At 44.8% G+C, this 24,847-nt stretch overlaps 1 protein-coding gene across 1 annotated transcript in view; it reads right to left on the reverse strand.

Moving 5' to 3' along the window:
• The window catches only part of AFF1 (AF4/FMR2 family, member 1), a gene marked incomplete at its 3' end in the record, with an annotated part of 78,953 nt that overhangs the window by 35,251 nt on the left and 18,855 nt on the right, over window positions 1-24,847 (reverse strand). The window contains exons 4-7 of the mRNA XM_009697507.1: window positions 23,277-23,380; window positions 13,010-13,089; window positions 11,763-11,883; window positions 10,341-11,252 (exon numbers count right to left, since the gene is read on the reverse strand). Of these exons, the coding sequence (XP_009695809.1) occupies window positions 10,341-11,252; window positions 11,763-11,883; window positions 13,010-13,089; window positions 23,277-23,380 (1,217 nt within the window). The remainder of the gene's footprint in view (window positions 1-10,340; window positions 11,253-11,762; window positions 11,884-13,009; window positions 13,090-23,276; window positions 23,381-24,847) is intronic.

Consider the following 24,847-nt stretch of genomic DNA (forward strand, 5'->3'; position numbering starts at 1 on the left):
AACCCAAACCAAACAAAATCAACAAAATCCCCCAAAACACAGCACTGCCATATAATTCTCCACCGTCCACTGGGATCGACTTTGATTTCTCCTAAAACAATGCGTGCACATCAAGCGAGGGGAAAACAAGAGAAGCCAAAATGGGGTTATGTACGTAAAAACGCAAGAGCCGGGTGCGATCCTGACCTCGTCACCAGCAGCGCGCCCTCAAAGCCCCAAACCGCTTGTGCCTACGACAGCAGCCCGAGGAGCAGGGTCAGTGCCCCGGCCGTACGTGCAACACCGGCGCTACAGCAAACGAGGGAAAAAAAGAAATGAAATCAACATAAGAGCATAAAAGGGACCAGCTGCTTTCACTTCTGAGAGCCAAAAAAAGGGCCACGGAGGAGACTCAAGTAAGAGGGTACATCTTTGGGCACTCGGTATTACAGGCAGCAGCAGAGAATCCTGTAGTTAACCTTGTGTTGGTGGCAATTCATTTCAGCTCACGCTTACCGCAACGCCTGAGGGTTACCAGAAAGGCTTTCAACTGCACAGCTTTGGATATTTAGATGCAGGTAACTAGGGATATTTTACTGGGAATGATGTTTCAGCCCTTATAGTGAAGCTGAGGGTTTTTATCTGGTTTGTTTTTCCAATTTTTCTTATACAAAACCGAGTCAGAAAAATAAAATGGAGTTGATCAGATTAAGTGCTATTACGAGAACCCCAAGTATTATCATTACGTATACACGTCAAGAAACTATAAAAATAAATGGTTTTGTCAAGTGATTTAAAAAAAAGGAATTACAAAGATGCAAGTGAACATCCCTAATGTCTTCCAAGGCACCAACCACTATGCCCAGTAAGAAGACAGTGGTGGAATCAAAGTTCAGTTTCTTCTAAGCAAATGACCCGTGCTGTCCGTAAGAGCGAGTGCCACCCCAGATCCAGGGATTTTCTGCCACCACATAAACCCCAACAACAAAATCCATCCTGGTTGTTAAGAGATGCTTAGAATAGGCAGGCTGATGAAGGGCTAGCTAACTGTATATTGTGAAAAGCTGATGTACGCTTTAATCACTTCAGGAGCTGCCACCACGTTCAACGCCCCTCGCCTTGCACACTGCATCCTTCCCACTGCCCCTGGCCTGGTATGGCAGGAAAGGGGGTAGGAGAGAAAACACTGGGAAAACCCAATGCAACGTACATGCAGGAGGAGAGGAGGGAAAAAGGGGAAGGGATTGTGATTTGCAGTCTCCAGCGAGCTGCTTATCCTTTTTTGAACCATTTCATTTCACATTTACAGGGGGTAAGATACTGCAGCTTTGAGGCTCCATCGAAGCGTGCAGTTTTCCATAAAGGTTTCCAAAAGACGCCCCAACCAAGGCAGTCCGGGTTGCAGAGGACTGATGGATGAAGTGAGCCTTGCCCAGGACAGAAACATTTTCTACTTCAAACTCCAAAGGAATTCTTAAATAAATCATAAATCATTTTTAAACGAACTTTAGACATCTCTCACATTTAAACAGATACCAGGTCAGAAATAAAGCTATTCGTCAGCTTTCCATTTTAACAAGCTTATCGCCCCAGGCTAGAAGAAAATTGTCTGTTGGTGCAACACGGATTTTCAAAAGACCGTGGGTTTGTAATTGTGTGGGTTTTTTTTTTCCCCCCAGAATTACATCTACATCAAACAACCAACCAAACAACTTTCTATACCTCTTACAATCAAAGACCATCCAACTGCAGGATGATGGAGTCTGGAGACCAAGCAGAGAAACAGCTGAGGCCACCACAGTCACCTCCTCCTCCTCCGCGGAGATAAATACTTTTGAAATACTTTACTTTTGAAACCGGCCACGCTAAGCTGTCAGCGGCCGTGTTTTGTTTCGAGCTCATTAACATGCACATCGCCTGCCACCTCTCCCTGCCTTCAGTGCTTGCTTTGAAGTTGCCTAGTTGGAAGGTTTGGCCGTCATCTGCTCTCAGCTCTCTCTTCAGGCGTTTCAGATCACTCTTCTTGTTTATTAGTCATAATATTGGGCAGTAACCATCTGAAATGCCTCTTGGAATGTTTCTGCTGCTAATCACAACCTCCTTGCATTTTGTTCCCGATGTGCACCCACAAGCAAGGAACCCAAGCTCTGTTTTCGCTTGCTTTTCCCTCCCCACAACAATTCCCTCTGAGATGCTACTACAGGAGTAAACCTTACTCTGTTCGAACCTGACAGGTTTGCATACCAGCGGCCACCCGCGCAGACCCATATGAACAATAACCAAAGAGGAGGCTGACACAACGTTTTCTTGTTTGCACACAGATTTTTAGCAGGAGTGTCAGGCAATCACTACAGACTATTACCATCCATGCAAGGTTTGAAAACAACCACTTCAGCTTCACAAAACAGTTAAAACCAACCAACCAACCAACCCACCCCTCCCTGATACACCATCCCAGCAGCTGGCAGTTCATCTCCTCCCTTCCAAGCTTACCATCCCAAACGGGCTGCTTCGCAAACCAGTAATGCCGATGCAACTGCAGGGCCCGCAGGGAATGCCCTTTCCATTCCCAAACGGCTTTTTTTTTTTTTTTAACTTTTAAAAAAATATTTTCCTGCAGTCTGCTCCCTTCAGTGAATTTTGCTGTCCTTAAGTTGCTAGCGAAGCAGCTCAGCTTTGTCTGCAAAGGCTGCTGCTGCATTTAAAAGATCTGTGCAGAAAACTTCATTAGTTTAAAAAAAAAGTTAGAAATTATAGTTCCCAATTCTTCTAAGCCAGTTCTAGAGAAGCAGTAATTTTGTCGCTCACCCAACTGAAATTATTTGCTTCTGAATGGCAAGGAGTCTAAAGCTGGCTATAATGCAACCACCTGCAAGGTGCAGTTTGATGCTTGGCTTCAAATTCAGACTACTTTTCAGGGTCAGGTAATTCATGCTGGTCTCCAGGCTGGGTCCTTCTGCCACAATTTAGTTTTCATTAAGGAGCTCTGGCAAAGGACTTTACCATCATCACTGGGCAGGGCAGCACAGGTTTAAGTAATGACAGCAATGGTTAAGCCTTCAAGGTAGAAGATGGGACTCTTCGGGAAGTGCCAAAAAAAAGTAAAATCAAATCTTTCAGAGGAAGCACACAACTCACAGCGTTCTGGTTTTACTCCTCTTTTGAGTTCTGTCAATATAACTGTTACATCAGTAAAACTGAAGCAATGGTATTTCTCAAGACACACGATTCCAGGTTCCCAGAGGGAGACACTGCTACTTACTAAACAAAGCACTTTGGCAGAAAAAACAAGTCAGGCCTTCAGGCACACAAGCTTTTCTGAAGGACTAAAATAGAGACCACAAACTTCAAACTAAGCACAGCTTGTGCACAAGCTCTGCAAGTTTGATTTGGTTTTGTTTAGCAATTACAGCACGAGGAAAGCATCCTCGTACGAAACTCCTGAAAGATAGAGCAGACTCTTAGTCTGTTTTCAGCCGCCTTCAAACGATGCTTCCTTCCTTCCCTGAGACTTCTGGGCAGCGTCAAAGCCCACAAACTCCGTGCCGTCCCTCAGACCACGGCTACCCTAACACTGCCGTCCCCTCGCTCTCTCTAGCATCTACAAACTCACACAGTGGGCGCTACGCAATCACGGCTTGCAGAAGAGGTAGGAAACCTGGGGGATCCAGCGACACCACCTCACTGACGTTTTCCACGCTTGCTCGCAAGCCAACCCACTCATTCCCACTGCCCTGCGTTTTGAGAATATTACCCTGACGATGTCAAGTGCTCAGGAGAAACGTGAGAATTTGTGTCATATAGACGTTTTGCCATTTGCTGTGTTAGACAGAGCTTTACAGAGCAGCTTACGGCACTTGCCCACTTTCCCCTCCCTCCCTTCCAAACTACTGCTTCTTGCCTAACCTACCAGCGCCCGCTACTCACACCGCGCGTTAAAGACAGGGTTATCAATTGCATTTTGGTACCTTCTCAGCATTACCACATCTGAATGTTTCTACGCACGTTTTTTTCACTCACCTTTGGAAAACTTGTGTGTGTTAGTCCCCACTGTACAGACAAAGGTTTGGAAAATTACTCTCAATTGCAGGATATTCATTTTACTCATTAACATACAGCCATTGACACAAAACGGGTTATTGCGGGGAAAAAAGTAGCTGTTTACACACACGACTTCTAACAAGCACTGATTTTGTTCTGCACAGCAATGACAACTAACAACAGCAGTGCTCTTAAGTTCTCCTTAAATTCCAACTTGTTGGTTCCTGACTTTGCAAACTGCAGAGGACCACAGGTTTCCTTTCGTTGGGTTTTTGGGTTTGGTGGTTTGGTTTTTTTTTTTGGTCCCTCCTTTTTAAACACAGCACATTTTACAGTTGCCAACGAGAAAGGCAATGGTCTAAATGCTGTGCTGGAATCAATCGATTCCAGTAAGGATGGCCGATCACAAGCCCTTCATAGGAAGATCAACAACCTAAAAAACCTCAACCAAAAAACTTCCCAGTGATTAATATGCTATGGCAGCTCGTTTGAGCCCAAGCTTCTCACAGCAGTCTGGACGAGACATCGACTTCTGAGTCATCTGGAAAGATGCAACACAGTTTATGGAAATTCTTGCCTGACTTTGTATCTATCCTGCTCTTGCTCTCCGCAGGATTTGCAACTCCCCATCTAACTACTCAGTCTCCCATTGCTTTGCCAAGTGATGGATTTAGCAACCGAATTTGGAGAAACATTCTGCAATGGTGCCCAGAGACACTCTATGGAGCAAAGTGGGGTTTGGTGTAAGCCAAAGAGCTAAGTCCATCCATACCTGATGGGAGAAGCTGGCAAGGACCCCACCGCTCTCTCAGAAACACCGTTTCTGGGCATCCCCTCCTTCCCCTCCTCACCACACGCCCCAGGCAGATGCAGGATCCCTTTCTTCACACCAACACTCCCTAACTGGGCTTCCAAGCAGTAAGAACAAACACTACCCATTTCTGGTGGCCTGATGGCTGATTGCAGCACTCTGCAATTTATTTATTTATTTATTTATTTATTTTAACCAATTCCCCTATGATTTTATATTTTGCACAAAAGCCAAGCCTAGACCCTGGAGCTGAGTGAACAAGCAAGGATCTCAAACTTGAAAAAGTCTTGCAGCTGAGAGGTGGTAGTTGCACACTGGACCTGAGCGTAACCTTCTCCAAGCATCAAAGAAGACGATGAACAAGACTACTTCTAATTTATGACTTCTGCAGTCCGACACACGAACTTTGAACCTCAGAGTCTGGTTCAACTGAAGTAACAACATAAGATGTCCTTTTGGCTTTTGAACCAACCACATGCCCTCACCCGCCAGCTCTTCCAGAGCGCTCTTTGTTCCACAGACCGTAAGCAAACATTAAAAATCTAGTAGTAACAATTGCCATTCGTGTTTGATCTGATGCTTTAGCAGTCACACACCAACAAAAAGCCAACTTTACACAACACCTGTGGTGAAGCAAGGAAACCTTTCTCCAATCCTATCAGGGACTTCTGGCTATAAAGAGGGCAGCAGAGGAGACACAGAAGTAACACCTTGTTACCTGTCTTGGTAAAATGCAGGAGGGGGAAAGGAAAAAAAAGCCAACAATAGTAGGTTAATGCTTAATACTCTGTATTCATTAGGTAAGACCAAAGGACAGTGCTATATATATTTTCAAAGATTTGCATTTTTAAAGGATGCAGGGTTAAAGCAATATATTTATTTCCAGTTTACAGGGGTCACCTACTTCTTTCTAGGTATTTAGTCATTACTATATACTGTGCAACAATCCTGTTTTAACTGGTGACCATTCATAAATGTTTACTGAGGTGAACGGAGCTCAATGACAGCAACCCCACTTTGAACACAGAGATCTCTACGTGGCCCCTGTGCTTCAACGATAATACAGCGTTACTAAAAAGACTTCACACGTCTGGGCTACTTCACTGCTTCTCGTTGTTTTGAAGTTTTTAAATTGTTTGCTTCTCTATTTGCTTCCTAGTTTGTAGGTGAAAGAGGAGAGTCCTATGAGGTCTCATTACACGAGGTAAGAGGAGCTACTCCCTAACGTTTACGAAAGTGCCAGGAAAACAAAGCCAAATCTTCAGTGAGCATCAAGTGCTATACATTCCTCCAGACACCATGCCCTTAATAATGCTTGAGGATTTACAAACACTCTCTCTCAAACCAGCCTCACTGCTTCTTGGCCCTGCCGTCAAGCCAATTCCCTTTAAGACATCACAGTCTGTCAACGGAGGTAATAGCAGGGTCTCTGTTGGTGCTGCGGCTCTCCTAAAGATGTGAAAAGAGAGAATGGTTTTAAAAGCATCTTTGTTTAGGTGCCGGGGGAAGAGGTAAAACCTAGCATGTGAAGAGAAAGGATACATCTAAGCTTCACATATGCTGTATTTTTAAGTCTTCTCACAATAAATTTGGAAAGAGGTCTTAAAGAGATGGGGATGATGTTTGAAAGCGAAGGGTTTTATCCGGGGAAGAGGGGAAAGAGCTGTTCAGTTGCTTTACGTGAATGCAAAGTGAGTCACCGCACAGTTATCCACTGCGGATTAATTCACTCTACAGTGAATCTGCTTGTCTATTCAGACTGGAAGGCTTAACTTGTCACTGTTGCCATGAACAGAAGCTGTCAATGACGACTTCACAGCTGCAGGTGACACACGCCTTAGAAATTCAATTAGCCAAAAAACATGCGGTAGAAGAAATGGCCTTCCTAAACGATGTCAAGGGAGATCCCGGGAAAAACTGTATTTGGCATGTGGCTGTTCAGTATAACCAGGGCCAAACAGTTTAAATAAAATTTGTAAAACCATGCTCCTGGTTGCTGGGAGGAAAAGGGACGAACAGCAGAGTTTCTGCTTGTCTGGACCTATTCGCTGCCAGGGTCACGGGAGGGCAGGAGCCTCCCCGGAGCTCCTGTTTCACCAAAAACAAAAGGGAAGGCCAACCTTTCAGCCAAAGGACCCCCCCGATTAGCCTTCCCAAGATCCTTTCTTTGGTGATTCTTTCACCTGCACGCAACATACCCCTCGTTGGATGTTTCCTAAAAGCAAACCAGCTCAGCCCCGTTCCCCAGTCACCCCTCTCGCATGCAGGGAATACATCCCCGTCTGCAACCACATCTTTTCTTCCTCTTCACTCTCTAGGTTTTTGCACTGAAAGACTGCATCATCAAATATATGTTAATCGCTGAAACCCAACAGAAGTAAATATGATAATGACAAGCTTGAAACAAGCAGAAAACAAAGTAACGGATTTTTCACTAGAGCTTACAGAGCCATCACGCAGAACGCCTACGCCTAGAACACAGTCAGAGCTCACCGCCTAAAGATACCCACCTCAGACAAGGATCATGCAGCATATTCACAAAAGGTTTCATCTATCAGCTTCGAAACGGTCTAAGCATGTAAGTAAAACCAGGGGTTTGGTTCGCACAAAACCGTTTCTTTCATTATCTTCAATTCTCTTTTTATTACGTTCTTACTCTGCCCCAGACCTACCAGCACTCCCGCACCAGGATGGGTAACGCTACTCGTGCTCTGGCAGCTGTAGGATTTTTATGGGTGTTTGGATTCCAAGTCATGAGCTCAATGGAAAGTGAGAAAGAAGTTTCATTCAGCATACAGCATCATAGCTAATGCTGCCCTATCTAGAATCGTATTAAACCAGAGATACAGGCGACGACATAAAAAGCACACGGATGGGAAAAGATGAAAACAGAAATGGGACCAGGAGAGTTGGGTGAGAACAAGGAAGCCTCATTTCTGAAAAATAAGCACGCTCTCAAGAATTAAAAAAATAAAAAATTGTGAAGATTTTTAAATCTAGAAATGCCGTTTACCCTTTTGACAACGGATAATGAAGCATGGGTAATGCTGAAGGTAAAGCCCTGCACTGCTTTACGTCTCCCCCCGGAGTAAAATATCTGGTCAAGCAAATAATGAAACGCAGACCACAGAGCGCTTCCTGTTCTGAGGTATGATGTGCGATGCCAAACCTACTTTGAAGCAAATAAAGTCTCTCAGCACGAAAGTATTTTCACAACTTCTCAACGATGTCATTTTGCCAGTTTCCTCTCATTTTCCACAAGAAACTGCCTACAGCCATTTGCAGCTGATCAACACCCTTTTCCATGAAAAGCAGACCGCACCCACGCGCTCTCTTTTTATTACAAAGGCAAAATACAATTTGAAAACTCTCTCTGTAGCTCTCCTGGCCCGGCTGCCGTGGGTCAGCACTGTGGGAGATCTGACATCCCGCAGGGCATCAGCGATATGCTCAGTGCTGAAGGATGAGCGTGGTAAAACTGCCAAACGTACCTGGGAACATTTGAGCTGGCGGGAGGCTGAGCCCCAAGGCAGGCAGAATCAGTGCGCTGGTCCCTTAGCGAAGCTGAAACAATGGCCTTCCAAGGGCACAAGGAAAAAAAAGAGGATGCATTTGCTGAACACCACACGTGCAATGACACTGCTCCTCCTCTCCCACTGCAAGCTTCGAGCCGCTTTAACCCATAGCACGCGTCCGAGAAATCCAAGGCTTCTGCCTCCATCACACGTGATAAATCAGATAGGTGGTCTTGGGGTCAGCAAAGACAGATGGAGTGCAACAAGGAATCTTGCTGTATCAATTACAGGAAAGAATCACTACTTAACCAGTTGCTTAAGAAGCAATTATAATTCCAGCCATCCTCTTCCTCTAAAGTTTCCTAATAGTCTCCTAAATAACACACCTGCTCCTTCTGAAGCCACCGGACTTCACAGCAGGGTCCAGCCGTAGGTGAGAGATGCTTTCTGAAATCTTTGGAAAAGCCTTCCCAGCCACGCTGACCGCTGCCCTTTCCTTGTGCTCTCAAATGAAAGTGAGGACAGACTCACCTAACCCAACCCAACTGCACCAGTCTCTACCACACATTGCATCTCTAACTCTCAAGATGAAGGGAGAACTATAAAAAAAAAAATATCCATATTCTCATAGTTTTTCTTCCTTCTGGCAAGAGGGTCAACTTAAGTAGTACAAGAGCAACGGCGTTACGGTCTGAATTGCACCTGCTAATCTGCAATACCCTGCGCTCAACCTTGCTGCAACCAACTGAAACATCGCAACCTGGAAAAGAGCAATCCATGAAAAGGACCAAAAGAGCAGAATGAAAGAGGAAAGGGCACCTGAAGACAGAAATCTAACTGCGGATTCTAACTGAAGATTGAAATCTAAACCCCAAAATATGATTCCCTTTTAAACGGGGGGCAAATGAAGAAGCTAGTGTTTCGCTCTCAGGAAAATAACACATCTTAGGAAGAAGCTGTTCTCAGATGAGCAGGAATAACCAAAGGTTCACATGCAACACATTTTAGTCTTCGGCCCAACCGCCACCTTTTTACAGCAACGTTTGCAGCTTCCCATCTCACGTCTTTTGCAACACCCCTCTCAGTCCTCGGCAGAGAAAGGACAAGCGCAGTGACCAGAACGAAGGTATGCTCCAGCTTGCTGCCCAGGCTGCCAACTGCTGAGAAGAACAAACACAGAGCAGTTCTGCTCGTTTTGCTCATAGCTGGGACAAGAAAGAGGCTATCTTCTTTGCTCAAATGCAAAATATTACAGACCTTTTAGGATCTTGCGTATCACTGAAAATTCCACCTCTGCACTAGATTTACTTAAACCTTCAGAACTTGCTCAAAAGACATTTGATGAAGCGGGAGACAGAACAGTGACGTGCCTCCCGAGGAAGGTAGGCTAAATCCACCTGGCAGAAATCTACAGGGCGTTTTTTGTTCACATGAATACTTTCCTGAGGGTCTACAGTGAGACCTCACAAACTGACTTTGGAGAATCCTGTGGTGTTTGCAGTCACTTATCACAAAGTCCCCAAACCTTCAACCTACCAGGTGACCACAGAACTCACTGCACAGTCAGCTGTCCCAATATTCAGTGAGGATTTAGGACCTCTACCCACCAGCACTCAGACTGAGTACCCACACTCTCCATGTACTAACTGCAGGTGCATCACCACTTTAACCTTCTCACCATATCATTTCCCCCTTCTCCTTTTCAACAATCTTTACAGGGAAAACAAAAGTCACAGCAACAGCAGCAGTCTCTCTAACCATAAAACCTCCTGCAGCCTCACTGAGAAAACCGCAGAATCACGGCAAGCGCTGCATTTTCACCATCCAAACAAAATCTCCAGGTCAGCAAAAGCCAACCTCAAAATGCACCTTCTAGACATGATAACGCGTTCACAGCCATCATTGCTTCTGGTAGTCTCTGCCCTTCGATGACCTGTTCTCCCACACCTGAATTTACCCCACCAGCAACACAGCCTCCCAACAATCGCACTCACCTCCATGGGCTCAGAAGGGATTTCCAATTTGGATAGTTTGGCTTTGGCGTTCGCCTTCAAATCAGAGATTTTTTCATAGGGTTCTCTGTGGTATTCTTCCAGGACAGGTTTGAGCTCTGGTGATTCAACTGGTGCCTGATCTTGGCCATCCATTGGTCTGACATAGGCAGTTGGTTTCTGCTGCATTGCACTGGTTTTTGATGGCAAAGGTGGGGGAAAAGTCTGAGAGGAAGGCTGAGTGGTGCTGGTCAGGTTAACGGCTGAGCTGTCCCGACTTTCCTTCTCCTGTGATCCTGCCACTAGGTCCTGAGATGATTTTGTTTGACTGAAGGTCGGCGCATGACTTTTGCTGCTGTTCTGTGACCTGGAATTGATATGCTGGCTGGAATGTAGAGGTGACAGGGGTGGCAGTGGAGAACACAAAGATGACAGCAATGGAGAAAGCGACAAAAGGGAGGTCTGCAGTTCATTAGCATGACCGTCACCAGTTGCACGCCTGTCACTTCTCTTGTGGCGTAAATCTGTGTGACTTTCCTGGTTGCCACGATTGTGTTCTTGACCTTGGCTCCGACTGTTGGGTAAGCTGTGACTCTTGGCGTGCAAACCTGAAGCTGGTTCTGTTCCTGATTGTGCCTTTTGGTAGTGCATGGAGTGGCTTGGAGGAGGAGGAGCTACGACCGTAGGTCCCATGGGTGGATGGTGGGTTGTGCAGTGGAATGAAGATGGTAATGTATGGCTGGTCTTTTCAGGGGAGTTTGGGCGATCAGGCTTGCCTTGTGGGATCATAGGAGCAACACTTGTTGGAATCCCTATGAGATTCTGATGGGATTTGTTGCTGATGAACTCCTTGACCTCCTCATAATTGCCCAGCATGTTCTGAATTCGGCTTGACAACTCATCTTCTTTATTAGTCTGCAACAGAAGAACAGAGAGGTGGAAATTTAAAAAGCACGGACCCCCCCCACTCCAAGAGACGTTCTTCAGTATCTTAATTGAATCCCCATGCATCACCACAAGTGAAGTTCTGCAAGCTCATCTTGATGCTGCGTGCAGTCTCTCCAAAGCAAGTGGGACTGCTCTAGTCAGTGTTAGTTCTTCTGAGCCAAGATTGCAGGTGTGCCCACAGTCTTCAGGAACACTTAACATGAGCCCAGTTTGTTTCAACCACAGTTTTGTTTCAAAGACAGGTAGTCAAGCCCAAACTCTCCCTCAACAAATCTGCCCAACCCAAAGCCCATACTGCTCTTGCACCATCTACAGAGCACATACCCTGATGAATTTAAGTTAGGCAAATGGGAAGATGCTGTGTTTGCATGATCATACTCAAGTCTGCTAGACCATATGCCAAGGCCACAGCTCTCCTCTTCCAATCCCAACCCTCTTTCCTCCTCTCCGTCGACCACGTAACCCCCCTACCATTACCTTGTAGGGTTCTGCAAAGAGGGGAGTCTTCTCAGGGAACTTGTCTTTCTCCTGCAGAGCCTCCTGATTCCGCCTCTCTTTCTCTCGAATACGTAGCAAATTTCTGTCCTCGTTGTACAAGCTTTAGCAGAGAGAGAAAGAAAGGATGGTTAACACTTTACACAGTGTTATCGACAAGGATCTACTTTGTGCAGAAACTGGGGTTTTCAGGCAGCGGTAGAAGTCCAGCATGAAAGTAATTTTGAAATCCACAGGGTGGTTATGGCTGACAAATCCGTTATGTCAAGTATTTGCCATATTGCATAGTAATGTAATATACAGGGTACAGCATGCAATCTTCTCAGTGATTTCTACTCCTGATACCATACACCAAGCAGGGTGGGAAGGAAAAAAAACCCCATTCTATCCATCTAATTGTGAAACACAAATTGAGAAGTCAACATGGGTGATAAGCGCATGGGCTGGCAAATCCAGGAGCAATGATGGATGCGAAAACAACCATTCTTGCTCTCCTCCAGACTTCCGCCTCAACTCTGCACCTGACTGTAAAAAAAGAATCCGCTACTTCGAAGGCGTTACCACTTTCAGAGACTGAACTTTGCCCACTTTATAAACAGGCTTGAAAACTCACTCTCTACTTTAAACGGACATTTGGAAAGCCGCTTACCTGGCAAACCATGTAGTCGCATTTAAAGCAATCACACAGATGTTTTTCAAGAGAAGGTCTCAGAAATTTGGAAAACACCAGGTCAAATCTCCCTGTTCCTCCTCAACCACAGACGCACGCGCTCAATTCCACCAGCCCCACATCAAACCAGCAATAAAGCTGTGCCACACGCACAGCAGGATGACTTCATGGAAAACCAGATCCTTTGAACTACACCTCCCCCGTGAAATACTACTGCAAAATACAGGGATCCGTTGCTCTAATATTTATGGCCACTTGGGAAGAAAAAGCAGGCAGGCATAGTATGTGGATGCAGGTTTTTCCTCTCCTCTTCTACTTCTGCTGTACCGCACAGTCTACCGCTTACATGCAATTCCTATATTCTTCTTAGTAGACTCCACCTCAAGTGGCCCAGTTTGGAAGGGAAGAGCCTTGCCTTCCCCACCAGTGCCATTTTCTCAAATACCACGCCGATAATCATCCACTGAAGTTTAATCACCCCTAAAGGAGAGGTAGAGGACTGGGCTTTGCTGTAACAGTTAACTAAGAGGTCTGACTACTACAAAGGCGGTTTCCTGACTCAATGCGAACTCTGGAAAACGATGCTCTCTGATGGCAAATTTCCGTATATGGAACTGCAGCAAGGATGTACTTGTGCCACTAAGACAGAAAAACATATTCAGGGGTTAGACTGTGCACGTTTAAAATAGTTTCCAACTTTGTTAGTGCTGAACTGTTTCCAAACTTAGCAAAACAGAAGTTTCCAGTAAGCTCTATGTATCCCACTTCTGCAAACAATTTTAAAAATAATCATAAAAAAAAGGAATTGCAGATCACTGATGCGGTAAATGCACACAGTCCTTCTGTTACAAACAATATATAACAGAAGCATTTGCTCCGTGCATCTGATGTTATTTTGCACGTGAGCAAATTCATATCCATAATCAGTCACTTGGTCAGCTGCCCTGTGTGTGCCAGGAAAGCTTTGTGCAGCCAGATATGGGAGATACCAACTGCCAAAGACAAAAAATTAGGAGAAATTATAAGGCAAACTAGAAGCAATCTTGGCTACACCTACTACTTGAAATTGCATGTGTGCGAATGACTTTTTAAGTGAATACATTTCAAGTCGACAGCATTTTTTAAGCATATCTGTTCAAGTTATCTGGAAAATTTTTACTGAATGAAACACCATTTTCCAAACATTCCAGGAAGTTAAAAAAAATGATTCTGTAAATATCCTTTATATAAACTTCAAAAAAATTCCCTTAACAGCAAGCATGAAAAAAAAAAAACCAACCCACAAATGATGGTTTTAACAGCTAAGACGCCGGCTTCTAGCATGAAGGAGACCTCTGAAACCTCCTCTTCACCAACCTGTGACACCACGGCCCTGTGTCAGAAACATCGACTGTAGAACAAACTTTGGTTTGTTGTGGTTTTTTTTGGTGGTTTTTTTGTTTTGTTTGTTTTTTTTTGTTGTTTTTGTTTGTTTTTTTTTTTTTTTAATTTGGATGGGCACGCTTTAAGGTGGATCAGTCAGCTCCTCTTGCCCTGTGGCTGCACAAGTGCCCAAGCCAACACGGTGGGGAGGGCAAAGGCAGACAACCACCGCCCTTGGTGGCAGTCCTCCCCGCCGGTCGTTTCCCAGCCTCTGAGCCCTGCGGTCGATACCTTCCCTTAACAAATGACACAACTCCCTCGGCAAGGAGATCTTCTGACGTGTTTGGACTAATCAAGACTCTTGCTGCAATCAGGTGCCCACCTCCAGCTCTCCCCCACCCACCCTGACTTTTTCCTTTTGAAGCTACCACCAAGTATGTTTTGGAGCCGAAGGACAGTATTCAGTGCAATGCTGAAGGTACAAAAGCACGATTTTAAGCTAGTTTTAACCCCTCCTCATTGAACACCAGCTTCTTTTCCAGTCCTGTTTTTCCCTGTCAGTTCTTGAGCCATAATTTTCATCATTCGATAGACAGAGGGACATACAGAAAATTAAAAGACACAAAGGGGATCGACTTCTTACAAAGTGTGACAACTGTGTTAATGAGAGCAAAGCTCCTTCTCCTGCTTTGTGTCTTTTGACAGAAGTACACATTTTGGTCAGCACAACGCTGCTGCCATCTCAGCCCGTCCTGTTACTATTTCTGTCTTGATCCACACCACGAATGCCAAGCACTCAGACCTACACACTACTTTTTAATACAACTGCAACATTAAATAGCCAGACTTGTTTTTGTTTGTTTTCTCCCTACTACTTATTAAATTACTCGTGGTGTCGGTTGGAGTACACAGCACACACAGATACTGTGCTAACTTTCCCCAAAATAGATTTTGCTACTGCGATTCACAGATTGTTGCAGCACACTTCGGATCCAGGGCTCCCGGAGCCAAGCTGTTGAGCTGGCAGCGCTCTCTGCTCAAGCCCAAGATAAAGAAATGAAAGCGGTTTAAAACACTCATCTAAACAATACGTAAGGATAAAAGCCACAGGCAATCTATTTCTTAAAACAGATTGTTTCAAAATAGGCCAATCTCATTTTATCTTCCCAGGTAAGAGAGTGTTTGTCTCTGAAAGAGGGGTCAGAGAAAGCCATAAAAGCCACGAGGTTGAACACAAGTCTCTTGGGCAACACTGTCAAGACTAAAAAGAGTCATCTTCTCTTCTGACAGACCCATTCCCAACCTCCCTAACAACCTCAGTTACCTTTCAAGAACTCTAACGTCACTACTAGAGCATACCACATCGCTTTATAATCTGCGTTATTACATAGTGAGGCACACGCGACAGTACTTGAACGCTTGTGGTCTTTCAGGGTGCACTGCTGTAGTAGTGGCCATTTCTATCAAGCACTGAGGACTTTGAGTAACAGCCTCCGCACGGTATTAGAGTCAAGCATCTTACCTTGTACCATCTTTGCTACCCCCTGCTTGTCTAGCTTTCCACAGTAACCTAAAATCCTCTAATCAGCTTCCTCACATAAGATTTATTAGCAAGAAGGGAATGTAGATCAACTTTCCTACACAAAAAAGCCACATGCAATACTTTAGATGGGTCCAGTTAACAAGCTGGGTACCATTTCCACATGCCAGATGGCTGATGTAGGGAGTCAGTGGGGATTCACTTGTTCACCCCTGTTCTCCCTTTGTATGATAAACCTATACAGAACGTGACTTGGTATTATCAGGGTTTTTTTCTATGGCTGCTGGGTAAAAAGGGCAGGAGTCGTAAAGTCTCCAGATTACTATTCTTGCAGGAAAATACAAAACAGCATGCCACCATCAGCAGTAAACCAAGACTGAAAAGCATTAGTGATGACCCACAAATATCAGCGTCACCACGTGGGTATCTCCCTGGTTGGAAGAGCACCATGGGGTTGAATGACTCCACAGTGAGACTCTGCTGCAAAAGAAATAAGTGGAAATTCTGACCGAGAGGTTTTGTGTCTTGTTCGGTTGTTTCAACTTGCAGAGCAGGAGGGTGAGCCAAAGCCCACTGAAACAGGCAAAAAAATTCTTACCGGTTTCAATGGACTTTGTGTTGGGCACTGAGAACACATTCGTCAGCCAATGGAAAATCGGTCTGACCTTGGGCACACATGAGCAAACCTCCGACAAAATGAAGGGAAGTCATCATTTGGGCACTATACATTAGCTTACAAGGTTCAGCTTCTGCACCTTTCAAAAAACAACAAAAAAACCCCAACGTAAACCAAAAAAACACCCCTGCCCCCCCCCAAAACAAACAGTCCTCAAATATTAAAAGTTTATTTGAGTTTATAAGTGTTAATCATAAACCAAAGCATTAGTACAATATTACTGCTCATATATTTCATCCTCTTTACTACAAACTCTCTTAACAATAACATCAAGTCTTAATTATTAAGACAAAACAGAACATGTATGTGCGCATACAGGCACGAGCAAGAATTTACTGGAAAGGAGGCAAGCAGAACATCAGTCTGACATGCTGGAAGGACTGGGGAAAACCTCATGGGCTATTTTTATTTGTTCTGCCAGGATAAAATCTGCTGTCAGCACTGGCCGATCAGGGTTCTTGTTTTACATTATGCCTTGCTGTAAATGTGTCACTAGATCTCAACTTAAGAGCAACAGAAGCCCATAACTTGCAAGTAGTTTAAAAACTAACAGCAGCAATTAAAAAAAAAATTTAAAGAAAAAAAAAAAAAACAAACAAAAAACCAAACCCCAACCCCCAAGCCACATCTTATGACCCTGCAAATTGTTTTCTACTAAACCACTGTGCTATGTCCATGTGGATTACGGATATCCTTCTATTTCTAGGCTGGCAAGCATCCAAATTCAGAGCAATCAAGCTGTTTTGCTCAGAGGTTCTGATTACATTCATACAAAAGGAAAACCCTAAACAACTGTAACTTCTATCTCTTGCAATAACAACATTTACGATGAGAAGTAGCTATCTTTCCTATATGTATCCCAACGCTCAACATAAAACATCTTACCCGCCGCTTGCTGCAAAAACAGCAGCTGTAATACCTCTAAAGGCCTCTTCTTTCCCTGAACCCGCCTTGACCCCAAGCTCTCTTCCCAGCAATAAATTCTTTTTAAAGAGTGTGTGAAGAGAAAGAGAGGAGGGACGGAGAGGAGGAGAAGGGACATCGCCTTTTTGCCATAATGCCCGTTCCTGCAGGTTTAAAAAGACGACGGACGTGCCTGCTCCAGGACAGCCCGGGTGCCCTCACATGTAGAGGATTACCGGGCGCTGCTCAGCCAGGTTAGTCGTGCCTTCTTACTATTGCGGACTTCTTCGTGCCACCACGGTGGCTAGTGGCCCAGGCTGCTGGCCACACAGAGCTGACAACCTGTTCAGCCAGGGTTCTGAAAAAGCAGTTGTTCCCCTCTGCTTTGCTGGTCAGGATTGCCATCTGCCTCCTCTGCCTCCCTTTCCAAAACGGATCAAACCAATTTTCTTTCTGAGTTTTTCTCCAACTTCGGTGCACAGAAAGGGGTATAGTTTTAAAAGCAGAAGGATAAGGGAAGAAACACCGAGTAGCTACTTATTTGATCATGCAGTTGAGAGCACCAGCCCTCCCTTCTCTCCCTGAAGACTATCCGAAGACAACAGCTAAAACTCATTTTAATTCACATATTTTATCACGTAGGGGTCAAGTTTCCGTGCACACTGCCTCATCTCATACTGAGGGGCTTTTATTTAAAAACAAAGCAGTTGTATTGCACCAGGTGGCATTCCCAATTCAGAGCAGAAACGTCAGCTGTCTATAGAAATATCCACTTCTTAATATAAGCCCGTAGTTATCCTAGTCCTGACATCTCTGGAGATGCTGTTTCTGCCCACCATTAACCTGGCCATTTAGGGTATTTGTCAATACACTCTTTAAAGCTTTGGAAAAGCCGGGCTATGCCGTAACTCGGCCAACCGCACGAGTTTCCCCCAAGTCAGCGTTAGGAAGCCGGGCAGACAGCATCGGAGAGCCACAGTCAGCCCAGGTCCTGGGCAGGGGAGGTCTCCGTGGCCCCACGAGTCGTCCCTCACGCCTCCACGGACGGAGCCCTAACCCCGCTACCACCAAAGCTGCAGGGTGAACCCCAGCTCCTGTTCTTCAGGAACCTCTCCAGATTAATAGTTTTGATAACTGAGATTTTCCTAGAATAGGAACTCAAAAAAACTTCGAAGTCAAAATCACCCCCAAGCTCTTCCTTACCGATTTGTGGGATTGCTTTGGGAAAACGGACCTCCAGGCTAAGCACCGACATGCTGAGCACACGGGAGCCGGGGAGCTGGGGGATTCCACAGTCCTGCCCCATCCATCTTCAGGGGGGAAACTATTCAAAATTTGAGAGTTAAAAAAAAAAAGTGCTGCATTCAACGTGTCACTGGGAAAACCCAAATACCCGGTATGTTCAAAGAGGCTGAAGAGACTGACTGTCTGCCCTGAAACATTAGTTCAGTCTTGATCATCTTCAAACATGCTCCACAAGAAGTAAACACCAAATCACGCTTTGCTACACACTGAAACAGTAAAATACTCCTAGGCTCAAAGCAGCCCATGCCGGAGAAGGCAGTCCAACAGCTCCAGTAATAAGAGATTTGGTTCAGAAAGTTCAGCAAAGCGAACACCCTGACCTCATCCAGGCTTGGGGCTGTAACAGAAACCATGAAAATACCAACGTGCTCTGAAGCCGCTCTCAGCGACACGACCAGCCTTACTACAGAGTTTCAAATGCCGACATGGGTCACAATCCAGCCCATGAGAACATTTTCAAAAAATAGACTGGTACAGGAAGAAATTTTGCCTCTCCTCCTGTCCTGTATGTTCCTCAAATGAAAATTAAACGAAAACAAAAATCTGCTTTAGTTTTAATTGGAATAAGATCTGTTGGCTGGCTCCCAAAAGGAATTATTCCAGCAGCAAGGAAGGGGGTGGAGAAAGGCTAAAAAGCAAACACATAAATGACGCTCGCTTCCTTCTGAATGCCCAGAACCTCTTCCTCCGAAACACCGAGAGAGAACATTTCCTTTTAGTACAACTACAGGAAATCACAAATTTATTGAGGCCGTTCTGTCATAAAAATGGACTCTCTTTTATCACGAGAAGCTGCTGATCAACACTTCTCAAGATTGAGAGACGTATTCTTGTTTAATTTCAAGGCAAGACACATTGCCCCCCAAAAAGATTAAAGAGAAATGACACGGGGATGCACTTGGAACAGCCTCACTGGAGTGCCCCGGCTCTGCCACTCTAAAAGTCTCCATAGAAGAACCATCACCGATTTATACAGCCAGGAGCACATCTACAGAGATTAAATATCCAGTTGCATTCATCAGCCCATCGGTTTGAAAAGAAACATGGATAAACGCAGGGCACAGAAAGTTACCGAGCGTCACTGATGCGCTCAGCTCTCGCACCGCATCACCTAAGCGGCTTGCCTGACGGTGACCGTAAGACAAGTAGTTAAAAGGACGACATTAAAGTTAATACCAAACAGCATTAAAAACGCCTCGTTCCAACCTTTGTTTCCTTTCCTTTATGGAAACATCGTCAAGTTGTGACTTGCTGGATATTTTTAAGTTCTGTTTCACATCAAACACTATTTTCACAGAACATACACAGTTTGAACAGAAACAAATGATAAGAAGAAAACATATGGCAAGAAGCGCAACAGATGGTACAGTTAGTCAATTATTTTCTGCATCATCATCAACCAGCTTTGGTACATGCTTTCCAAAAATACGTATCTTCACACTGGAGAAATACGAGTTGGAATTTGTTTTTTCAAGTTTTTGCTTCCTCTAGCTCCTTCAACTCCTCAAGTCTGTCCAGTCCTGTTTACTGACTGTACGACTGCAGCATTAGACCGCTGAGGAAGAGATCAAGGTCTCACAGCCCATCCGTACTTCCACGATGGTTGTAAGAAACCTCCTGGCAAGTATTTCTGAACAAAAATAACGTTCTAAGAAAATCCAGCACTGCTGCAAGCTTTCCTTCAAATCCTATGGAAAAATGGTGCCGAAAACACCCCTTCCTATGTTTTAAATATACAGCCCTCTAGGTTACACCAAAAAATTGGAGAACGGTTGGGATGTTGTAACAGGCAGCAGGGAAGTGCTGGTTTGCTTAAGTAGAAGCTAAGTTGGTTTTTGCCAGAAAAAAAACCAAAAAATCAGTTCTACCTTTAAGGCATTAAGCATCTTCTCACTCAGCCTCTTCCACAGTAATCTTTGGGTTCAAATTCTTACTTATTTGTTTCCTATTGCTCTTGCCAAGTTTAAAAATATATTCATTACTCAGCCATTAAAAGGTTTCTGTTTCCTTTCGGCATCAATAGGCTTTTCTTCGTCAAGTGGTTCCCAGGAGTAAGGCTGAACGTTTCCTGAGAAGAGCTGAGCCCCTGCAGTGCCCCGTGACTTAGGCAGGAATCAGGAACTCTCAGATGTTCTTCAAACACGGCAAACCCTTCACAGAATTGAGCCTAAAGACCCCAAATGGTCATGCCCTTAAAAACACACCCCAGGATTCAGCGCAGTATTTCTCAGCCTATGGTCTACAAACCACCGAAGGCTCAAAAGAGAAAAAAGATTTGTGAAGAGAGGCAAATAATTGACAGTAACGACTTCTTCTCTGCCTACTCAAAAAAGGCAAACAAATGAGAGGTTTATGACTTTGATTTTCCCTCATGCACTGAAACGTTTAAAACCTGATTTTTATTTAGTTGTAATGAAAGCCATTATAGCAATATCACACTAAACAGGCCTTGGATATTTTCAAAAAAAAAGAAAAAGGTATGGCACTCTCCAGCCAATAATGCTTCTTGCAGTGCTCCCCTAAGCAGCGGGGCATCCTATTCCTTCTCCCCTCCACAGCGACCGGAGCTCTCGTACCTGAATCAACCATTCCTTGCTCTCCACACATCACTTACCCTACGAGCAAGAGGTGTGCAAGAGGCAAGAAAGCCTCACGATGAATATATAACGTGACCCCCCTCCCAAAGCAGTGAACCCCTGAGGCACCAGAATACAGCACAGATAATATACGAGTATGAACGACAGTCAGAGCCTGAGAGCAGAAAGATGCTCCCGACAAAAAGCGGGAGCTCACGGGGCTGAGGGCCAGCTCCACTTAACAGCCGTATACAGCAGCAACTTAGAAAATTTGGAAAAGCGTGACAATAACTTCAGTTTATATGACCTTTGCTTAATCATCTTCAATGACAGTACTTAAGTGTGTGGCCGTAGCCGAAGCACCTGAACAGACCAAGAGGCAGGCTCTCTCCCCCTCGTGATGCTGCAGAAACCAAGTCTCTAAAGAAACTCAGGCTTTCAACCTCACCCCATGTACGCTGATGTTAATAGAACGCTGTCAGAAAAGGTGTTAATTATAAGTTACACGGGGAACACGAAAGTTGTCATTCTCCATCTAAATGCAAATATACTAGGAGGGCTTCTAAGAAGGTGTGGATGTGTGAAGTGTAATTACAAGGAGAGCAGACAAGGCGTTGGAACAATGATGAATTTAAGGCTTTGTTTGATCTGGATGTGGCAGGCAAAGGAGGAAATGTGAAGAATTTAAATCACCGGGTACGTGCAATGAAAAATCCTGACCACTTCGCCTCTCGGAGACAAGGCGTTCTGTATGCAGCAGCCTAATTCATCAGGTACCCATCTCGGGATTTCCCCAAGCCAAGTAAGCGGTCCGACTGCCTTTCAGTCCTGAAGGCACATATGTCTTTTTGGGTAGGTGAGTGAAGATCTGCAACCTGAGTGCCGGTTTAGTAATTGAATACGCACAGAAAGACTCAGACAAAGCTGCTGGTGCCTTGGCTGCAGCACTGATGGAGCAGGTCTGGACGCGCAGCCTAGGATGGGACCCGAGTGCAGGACTGCTCCCCAGAGCCCCCTCGCAGCTGCACACCAAGCAGCCTTGGCTGTGGTGACCCAACCGTGACAAGACTGAGCTTAAATGTGAGCAGTTTTTGCAAGCAAGAGGAGCCCAGCCATGTTTCTTCTCACTTCAGCAGCAAGGATCAAGAAGTTAGCCTGGTCAGGATGCAGACAGACACATGCCCAAACGACTGGGGTTACTCTGCAGAGGTGGCGGTGAAGAATGAGTTACTCTAAACTTCACTTTTTCTATCAAAATGGGAGACTTCAGTTTGCCGCTAACACAGTTACACTCCTCTGTTGCACAGCTGGGCAAACATCTCCACTTGGACCCAAGCGCCTCCAGACAGCACGCTCTCAGACCCCAGACCAGCCTGGTTAAGCTCAGCTGGTACTTTGAGAAACGCACACCCAGATCCCCTCTGACAGCGCCTTACATCCTGGCTTTGTCCGAGGATGGGTCTGTTTGGAGAAACGGCATTCCCTGCTGAGCAGATCCTGCTCTAACAGGGAGGGGACTCTTGAGTCACCCCCGATCACCCCAAGACCTGTCTGCAAAAAAGCCTGAGGAAACGATCGCACAAACAGAAAAGACATTTACCCTTCAAAGGTACTTAGATCGTGCCTTCCTAGATCAAAGGCTGCGGGAAGTAAATATGAGGCCTTGGCACTATCAACAAACATATGGGGTGTAGCCTTTCTACCAGAATATAAACTTGGGGTCTGCTTGGAAGTTTAGCTCAGAAAGAAAACACCTACTGCCAAAGCACAGGAAAACCAGATTTCAAAGGCCAGTCACTCTGTTCTTCTTGCTGCCCCCACAGCCGTCATGCAGCTAATTCACATTCTTATCCCACTCCATTCTACTTGTCTTCTTTCAAGCGGTCCCACACTCACACCGTTATTCTAAGCATTATCTTAAGCACTTCCTGGCCCCCCCATCCCAAAACCTGCTTCAGCATGCAAGTTCATAAGTTATTTAGAAAGGACTTCTAGCATAACTTTCATTAAGCACCATCCATCACTACAATGACCACAGGGTCACATTTGAGTTTTCATCTGTCATTCTCCTTTCTTCTGGATTTGCCTTGGCATCATCTTGCATCAGCTTAGGTCCCATTCTGACAAGCTGTGGATGTTCCCTTCCTGACGGTTCATCTGCGCAGAGGCAAACTCCTTCCGCGTTAGCGTATTTTTTCCAATGAGAACAGCCATGCCGTGCAACATAGCCTAGAGCATCTGCATTCACACCACCATCCCGACTGCCTCTACACGACAGAGCAAGCATCAGCAACGTTTCGTTTTCCTTCAGAGCCCCAGCAGCTCCACCAAATGACCAAAAGACACGAGTTGCCTGCTTGAATCGAGCTAAGGGCAGCCGAGTTGAACCAATTAGGAAATAATCTCGGTTCACGGCCACAAAATGCTTTTCACGTGAGCAGAACAGAACTTTTCACTGACATACCTGATGGCTGTAAACGTCCTGGAAATCGCTATGCGCAGACTTACTGCAGTAACTCACCACTCTTTGCACATTTACTACGTTGCTTAGAAATTTATCTGCATCACCTAAGAAACAGCCAGAAAGAGGCAGATTCTGACCTTAAGTGGAGAAGCAGGTAAAAGACATTGCTAAATAGGTTTGTCTAGTTTACAGAGAAGTATATACTTAGTGGATGCCTTTATATCCTTCCATTCTTCTCCTTTCCCTTCTGCTATCCTGAAAAGCATGTTTCCTGAGTTGACATTGTCTTTTTTTAAAAAGAAACTCTAACATGTGCTCATTATTCCAAGATAACAAACACCAAACAAAGCAATACTTTTTTCTCCATAGAGCATAGTATGACAGTCCACACAAGAATTCCATTTACTTTTTTTTTCTCCTTCAAGAGAGCTCTATGAAAAATGAGTGCAGAAAAAGGACTTTTATACAGAAGGTGTAGTCAATTTTGCATTTAAAATACTGTCCACAGCGGGTCATTTCCGATCAAACACTTCATACACCCTTACAATGACATCTCAGATAAAGCTACGCCCTGGTAGCAAGCTTTCCCCAGTTATGAACAACCTGTTGTCAATATCTATGGAAAGACATCCCTAAAAGCCTGTGAGTCACCTTTACCACAAAACCCAGCTATTCCTTTTTGTGTTTTTACCTACCGAGTGCCACGTGTGCTAGGACAGCAACCTCACTAGCACTTCTACCCGTGAAGATGAAAATATTGTTACCTGCTTTCCTAAATCCAGCTGAGCGCCCCACATAAGGACTGTGACACTTTTCTTACGTTCAGATCAAAGCCCAGACTTCTACCAAATATTACACATTAAAAAAAAAAGTCACAAAGCCAAGTGTCATGCACGCCTCTACAGAATTAATGTAAAAACGATGTGAGGGAATAATAAGGAAACAAGAGAGGAAAAAGAAGTAAGTCACAGCATTTTCTCCAGGGTGTTCTCTTCCTGAAGAACGGCAGCCGTGGAGAAACCCGCCAAAAAAAAAAAAAAAAAAAAAAAAAAGGCTCAACGGGTAAGGGAGAAATCATCTCTAATGATGCTAACGATGTACTCTTGTTTTGATTTCCTCAGATAAGGGGGAAGAAGATAGAGACAGTTGGAAGACACATTCACTTTCCAGGGCTGCTCTTGCTCCACCTAGTCCAAACGTTATCACCCCACACGGACGCAAAGTAACTGTAAAAGGAAGTGACCTAGGATCAAATCTCCCTAGGGAAAGTGTGTAAGTAACCGCAGATGTACCCTAGTAACCCAGGGTTGCAGAAGAACTGTCGGCATAGCACACAGCCTTCTGAAAAAGTAACCACTCTTCTATTTAAGTCTGATCTTGTTAAAAACTTACTGCAGTTAAGATAAATCTTCCTGTTGCCAGAGTTCAGCCTTTAAGCCAGCTGTTTCACATGCAACACACAAGATCAAGATTCCCCTTCTCCTCAGAACCAACCTTTTCCCATTTTTACGCATTTCAAAGTCAAACGGGGTCCTACGGTCTCCCACCAAGAGAAAGCAACCTTCTATTAT

This window comes from Cariama cristata, unplaced genomic scaffold (assembly GCF_000690535.1).
Source record: "Cariama cristata isolate BGI_N322 unplaced genomic scaffold, ASM69053v1 scaffold23083, whole genome shotgun sequence".
Lineage (NCBI taxonomy): Eukaryota > Metazoa > Chordata > Aves > Cariamiformes > Cariamidae > Cariama > Cariama cristata.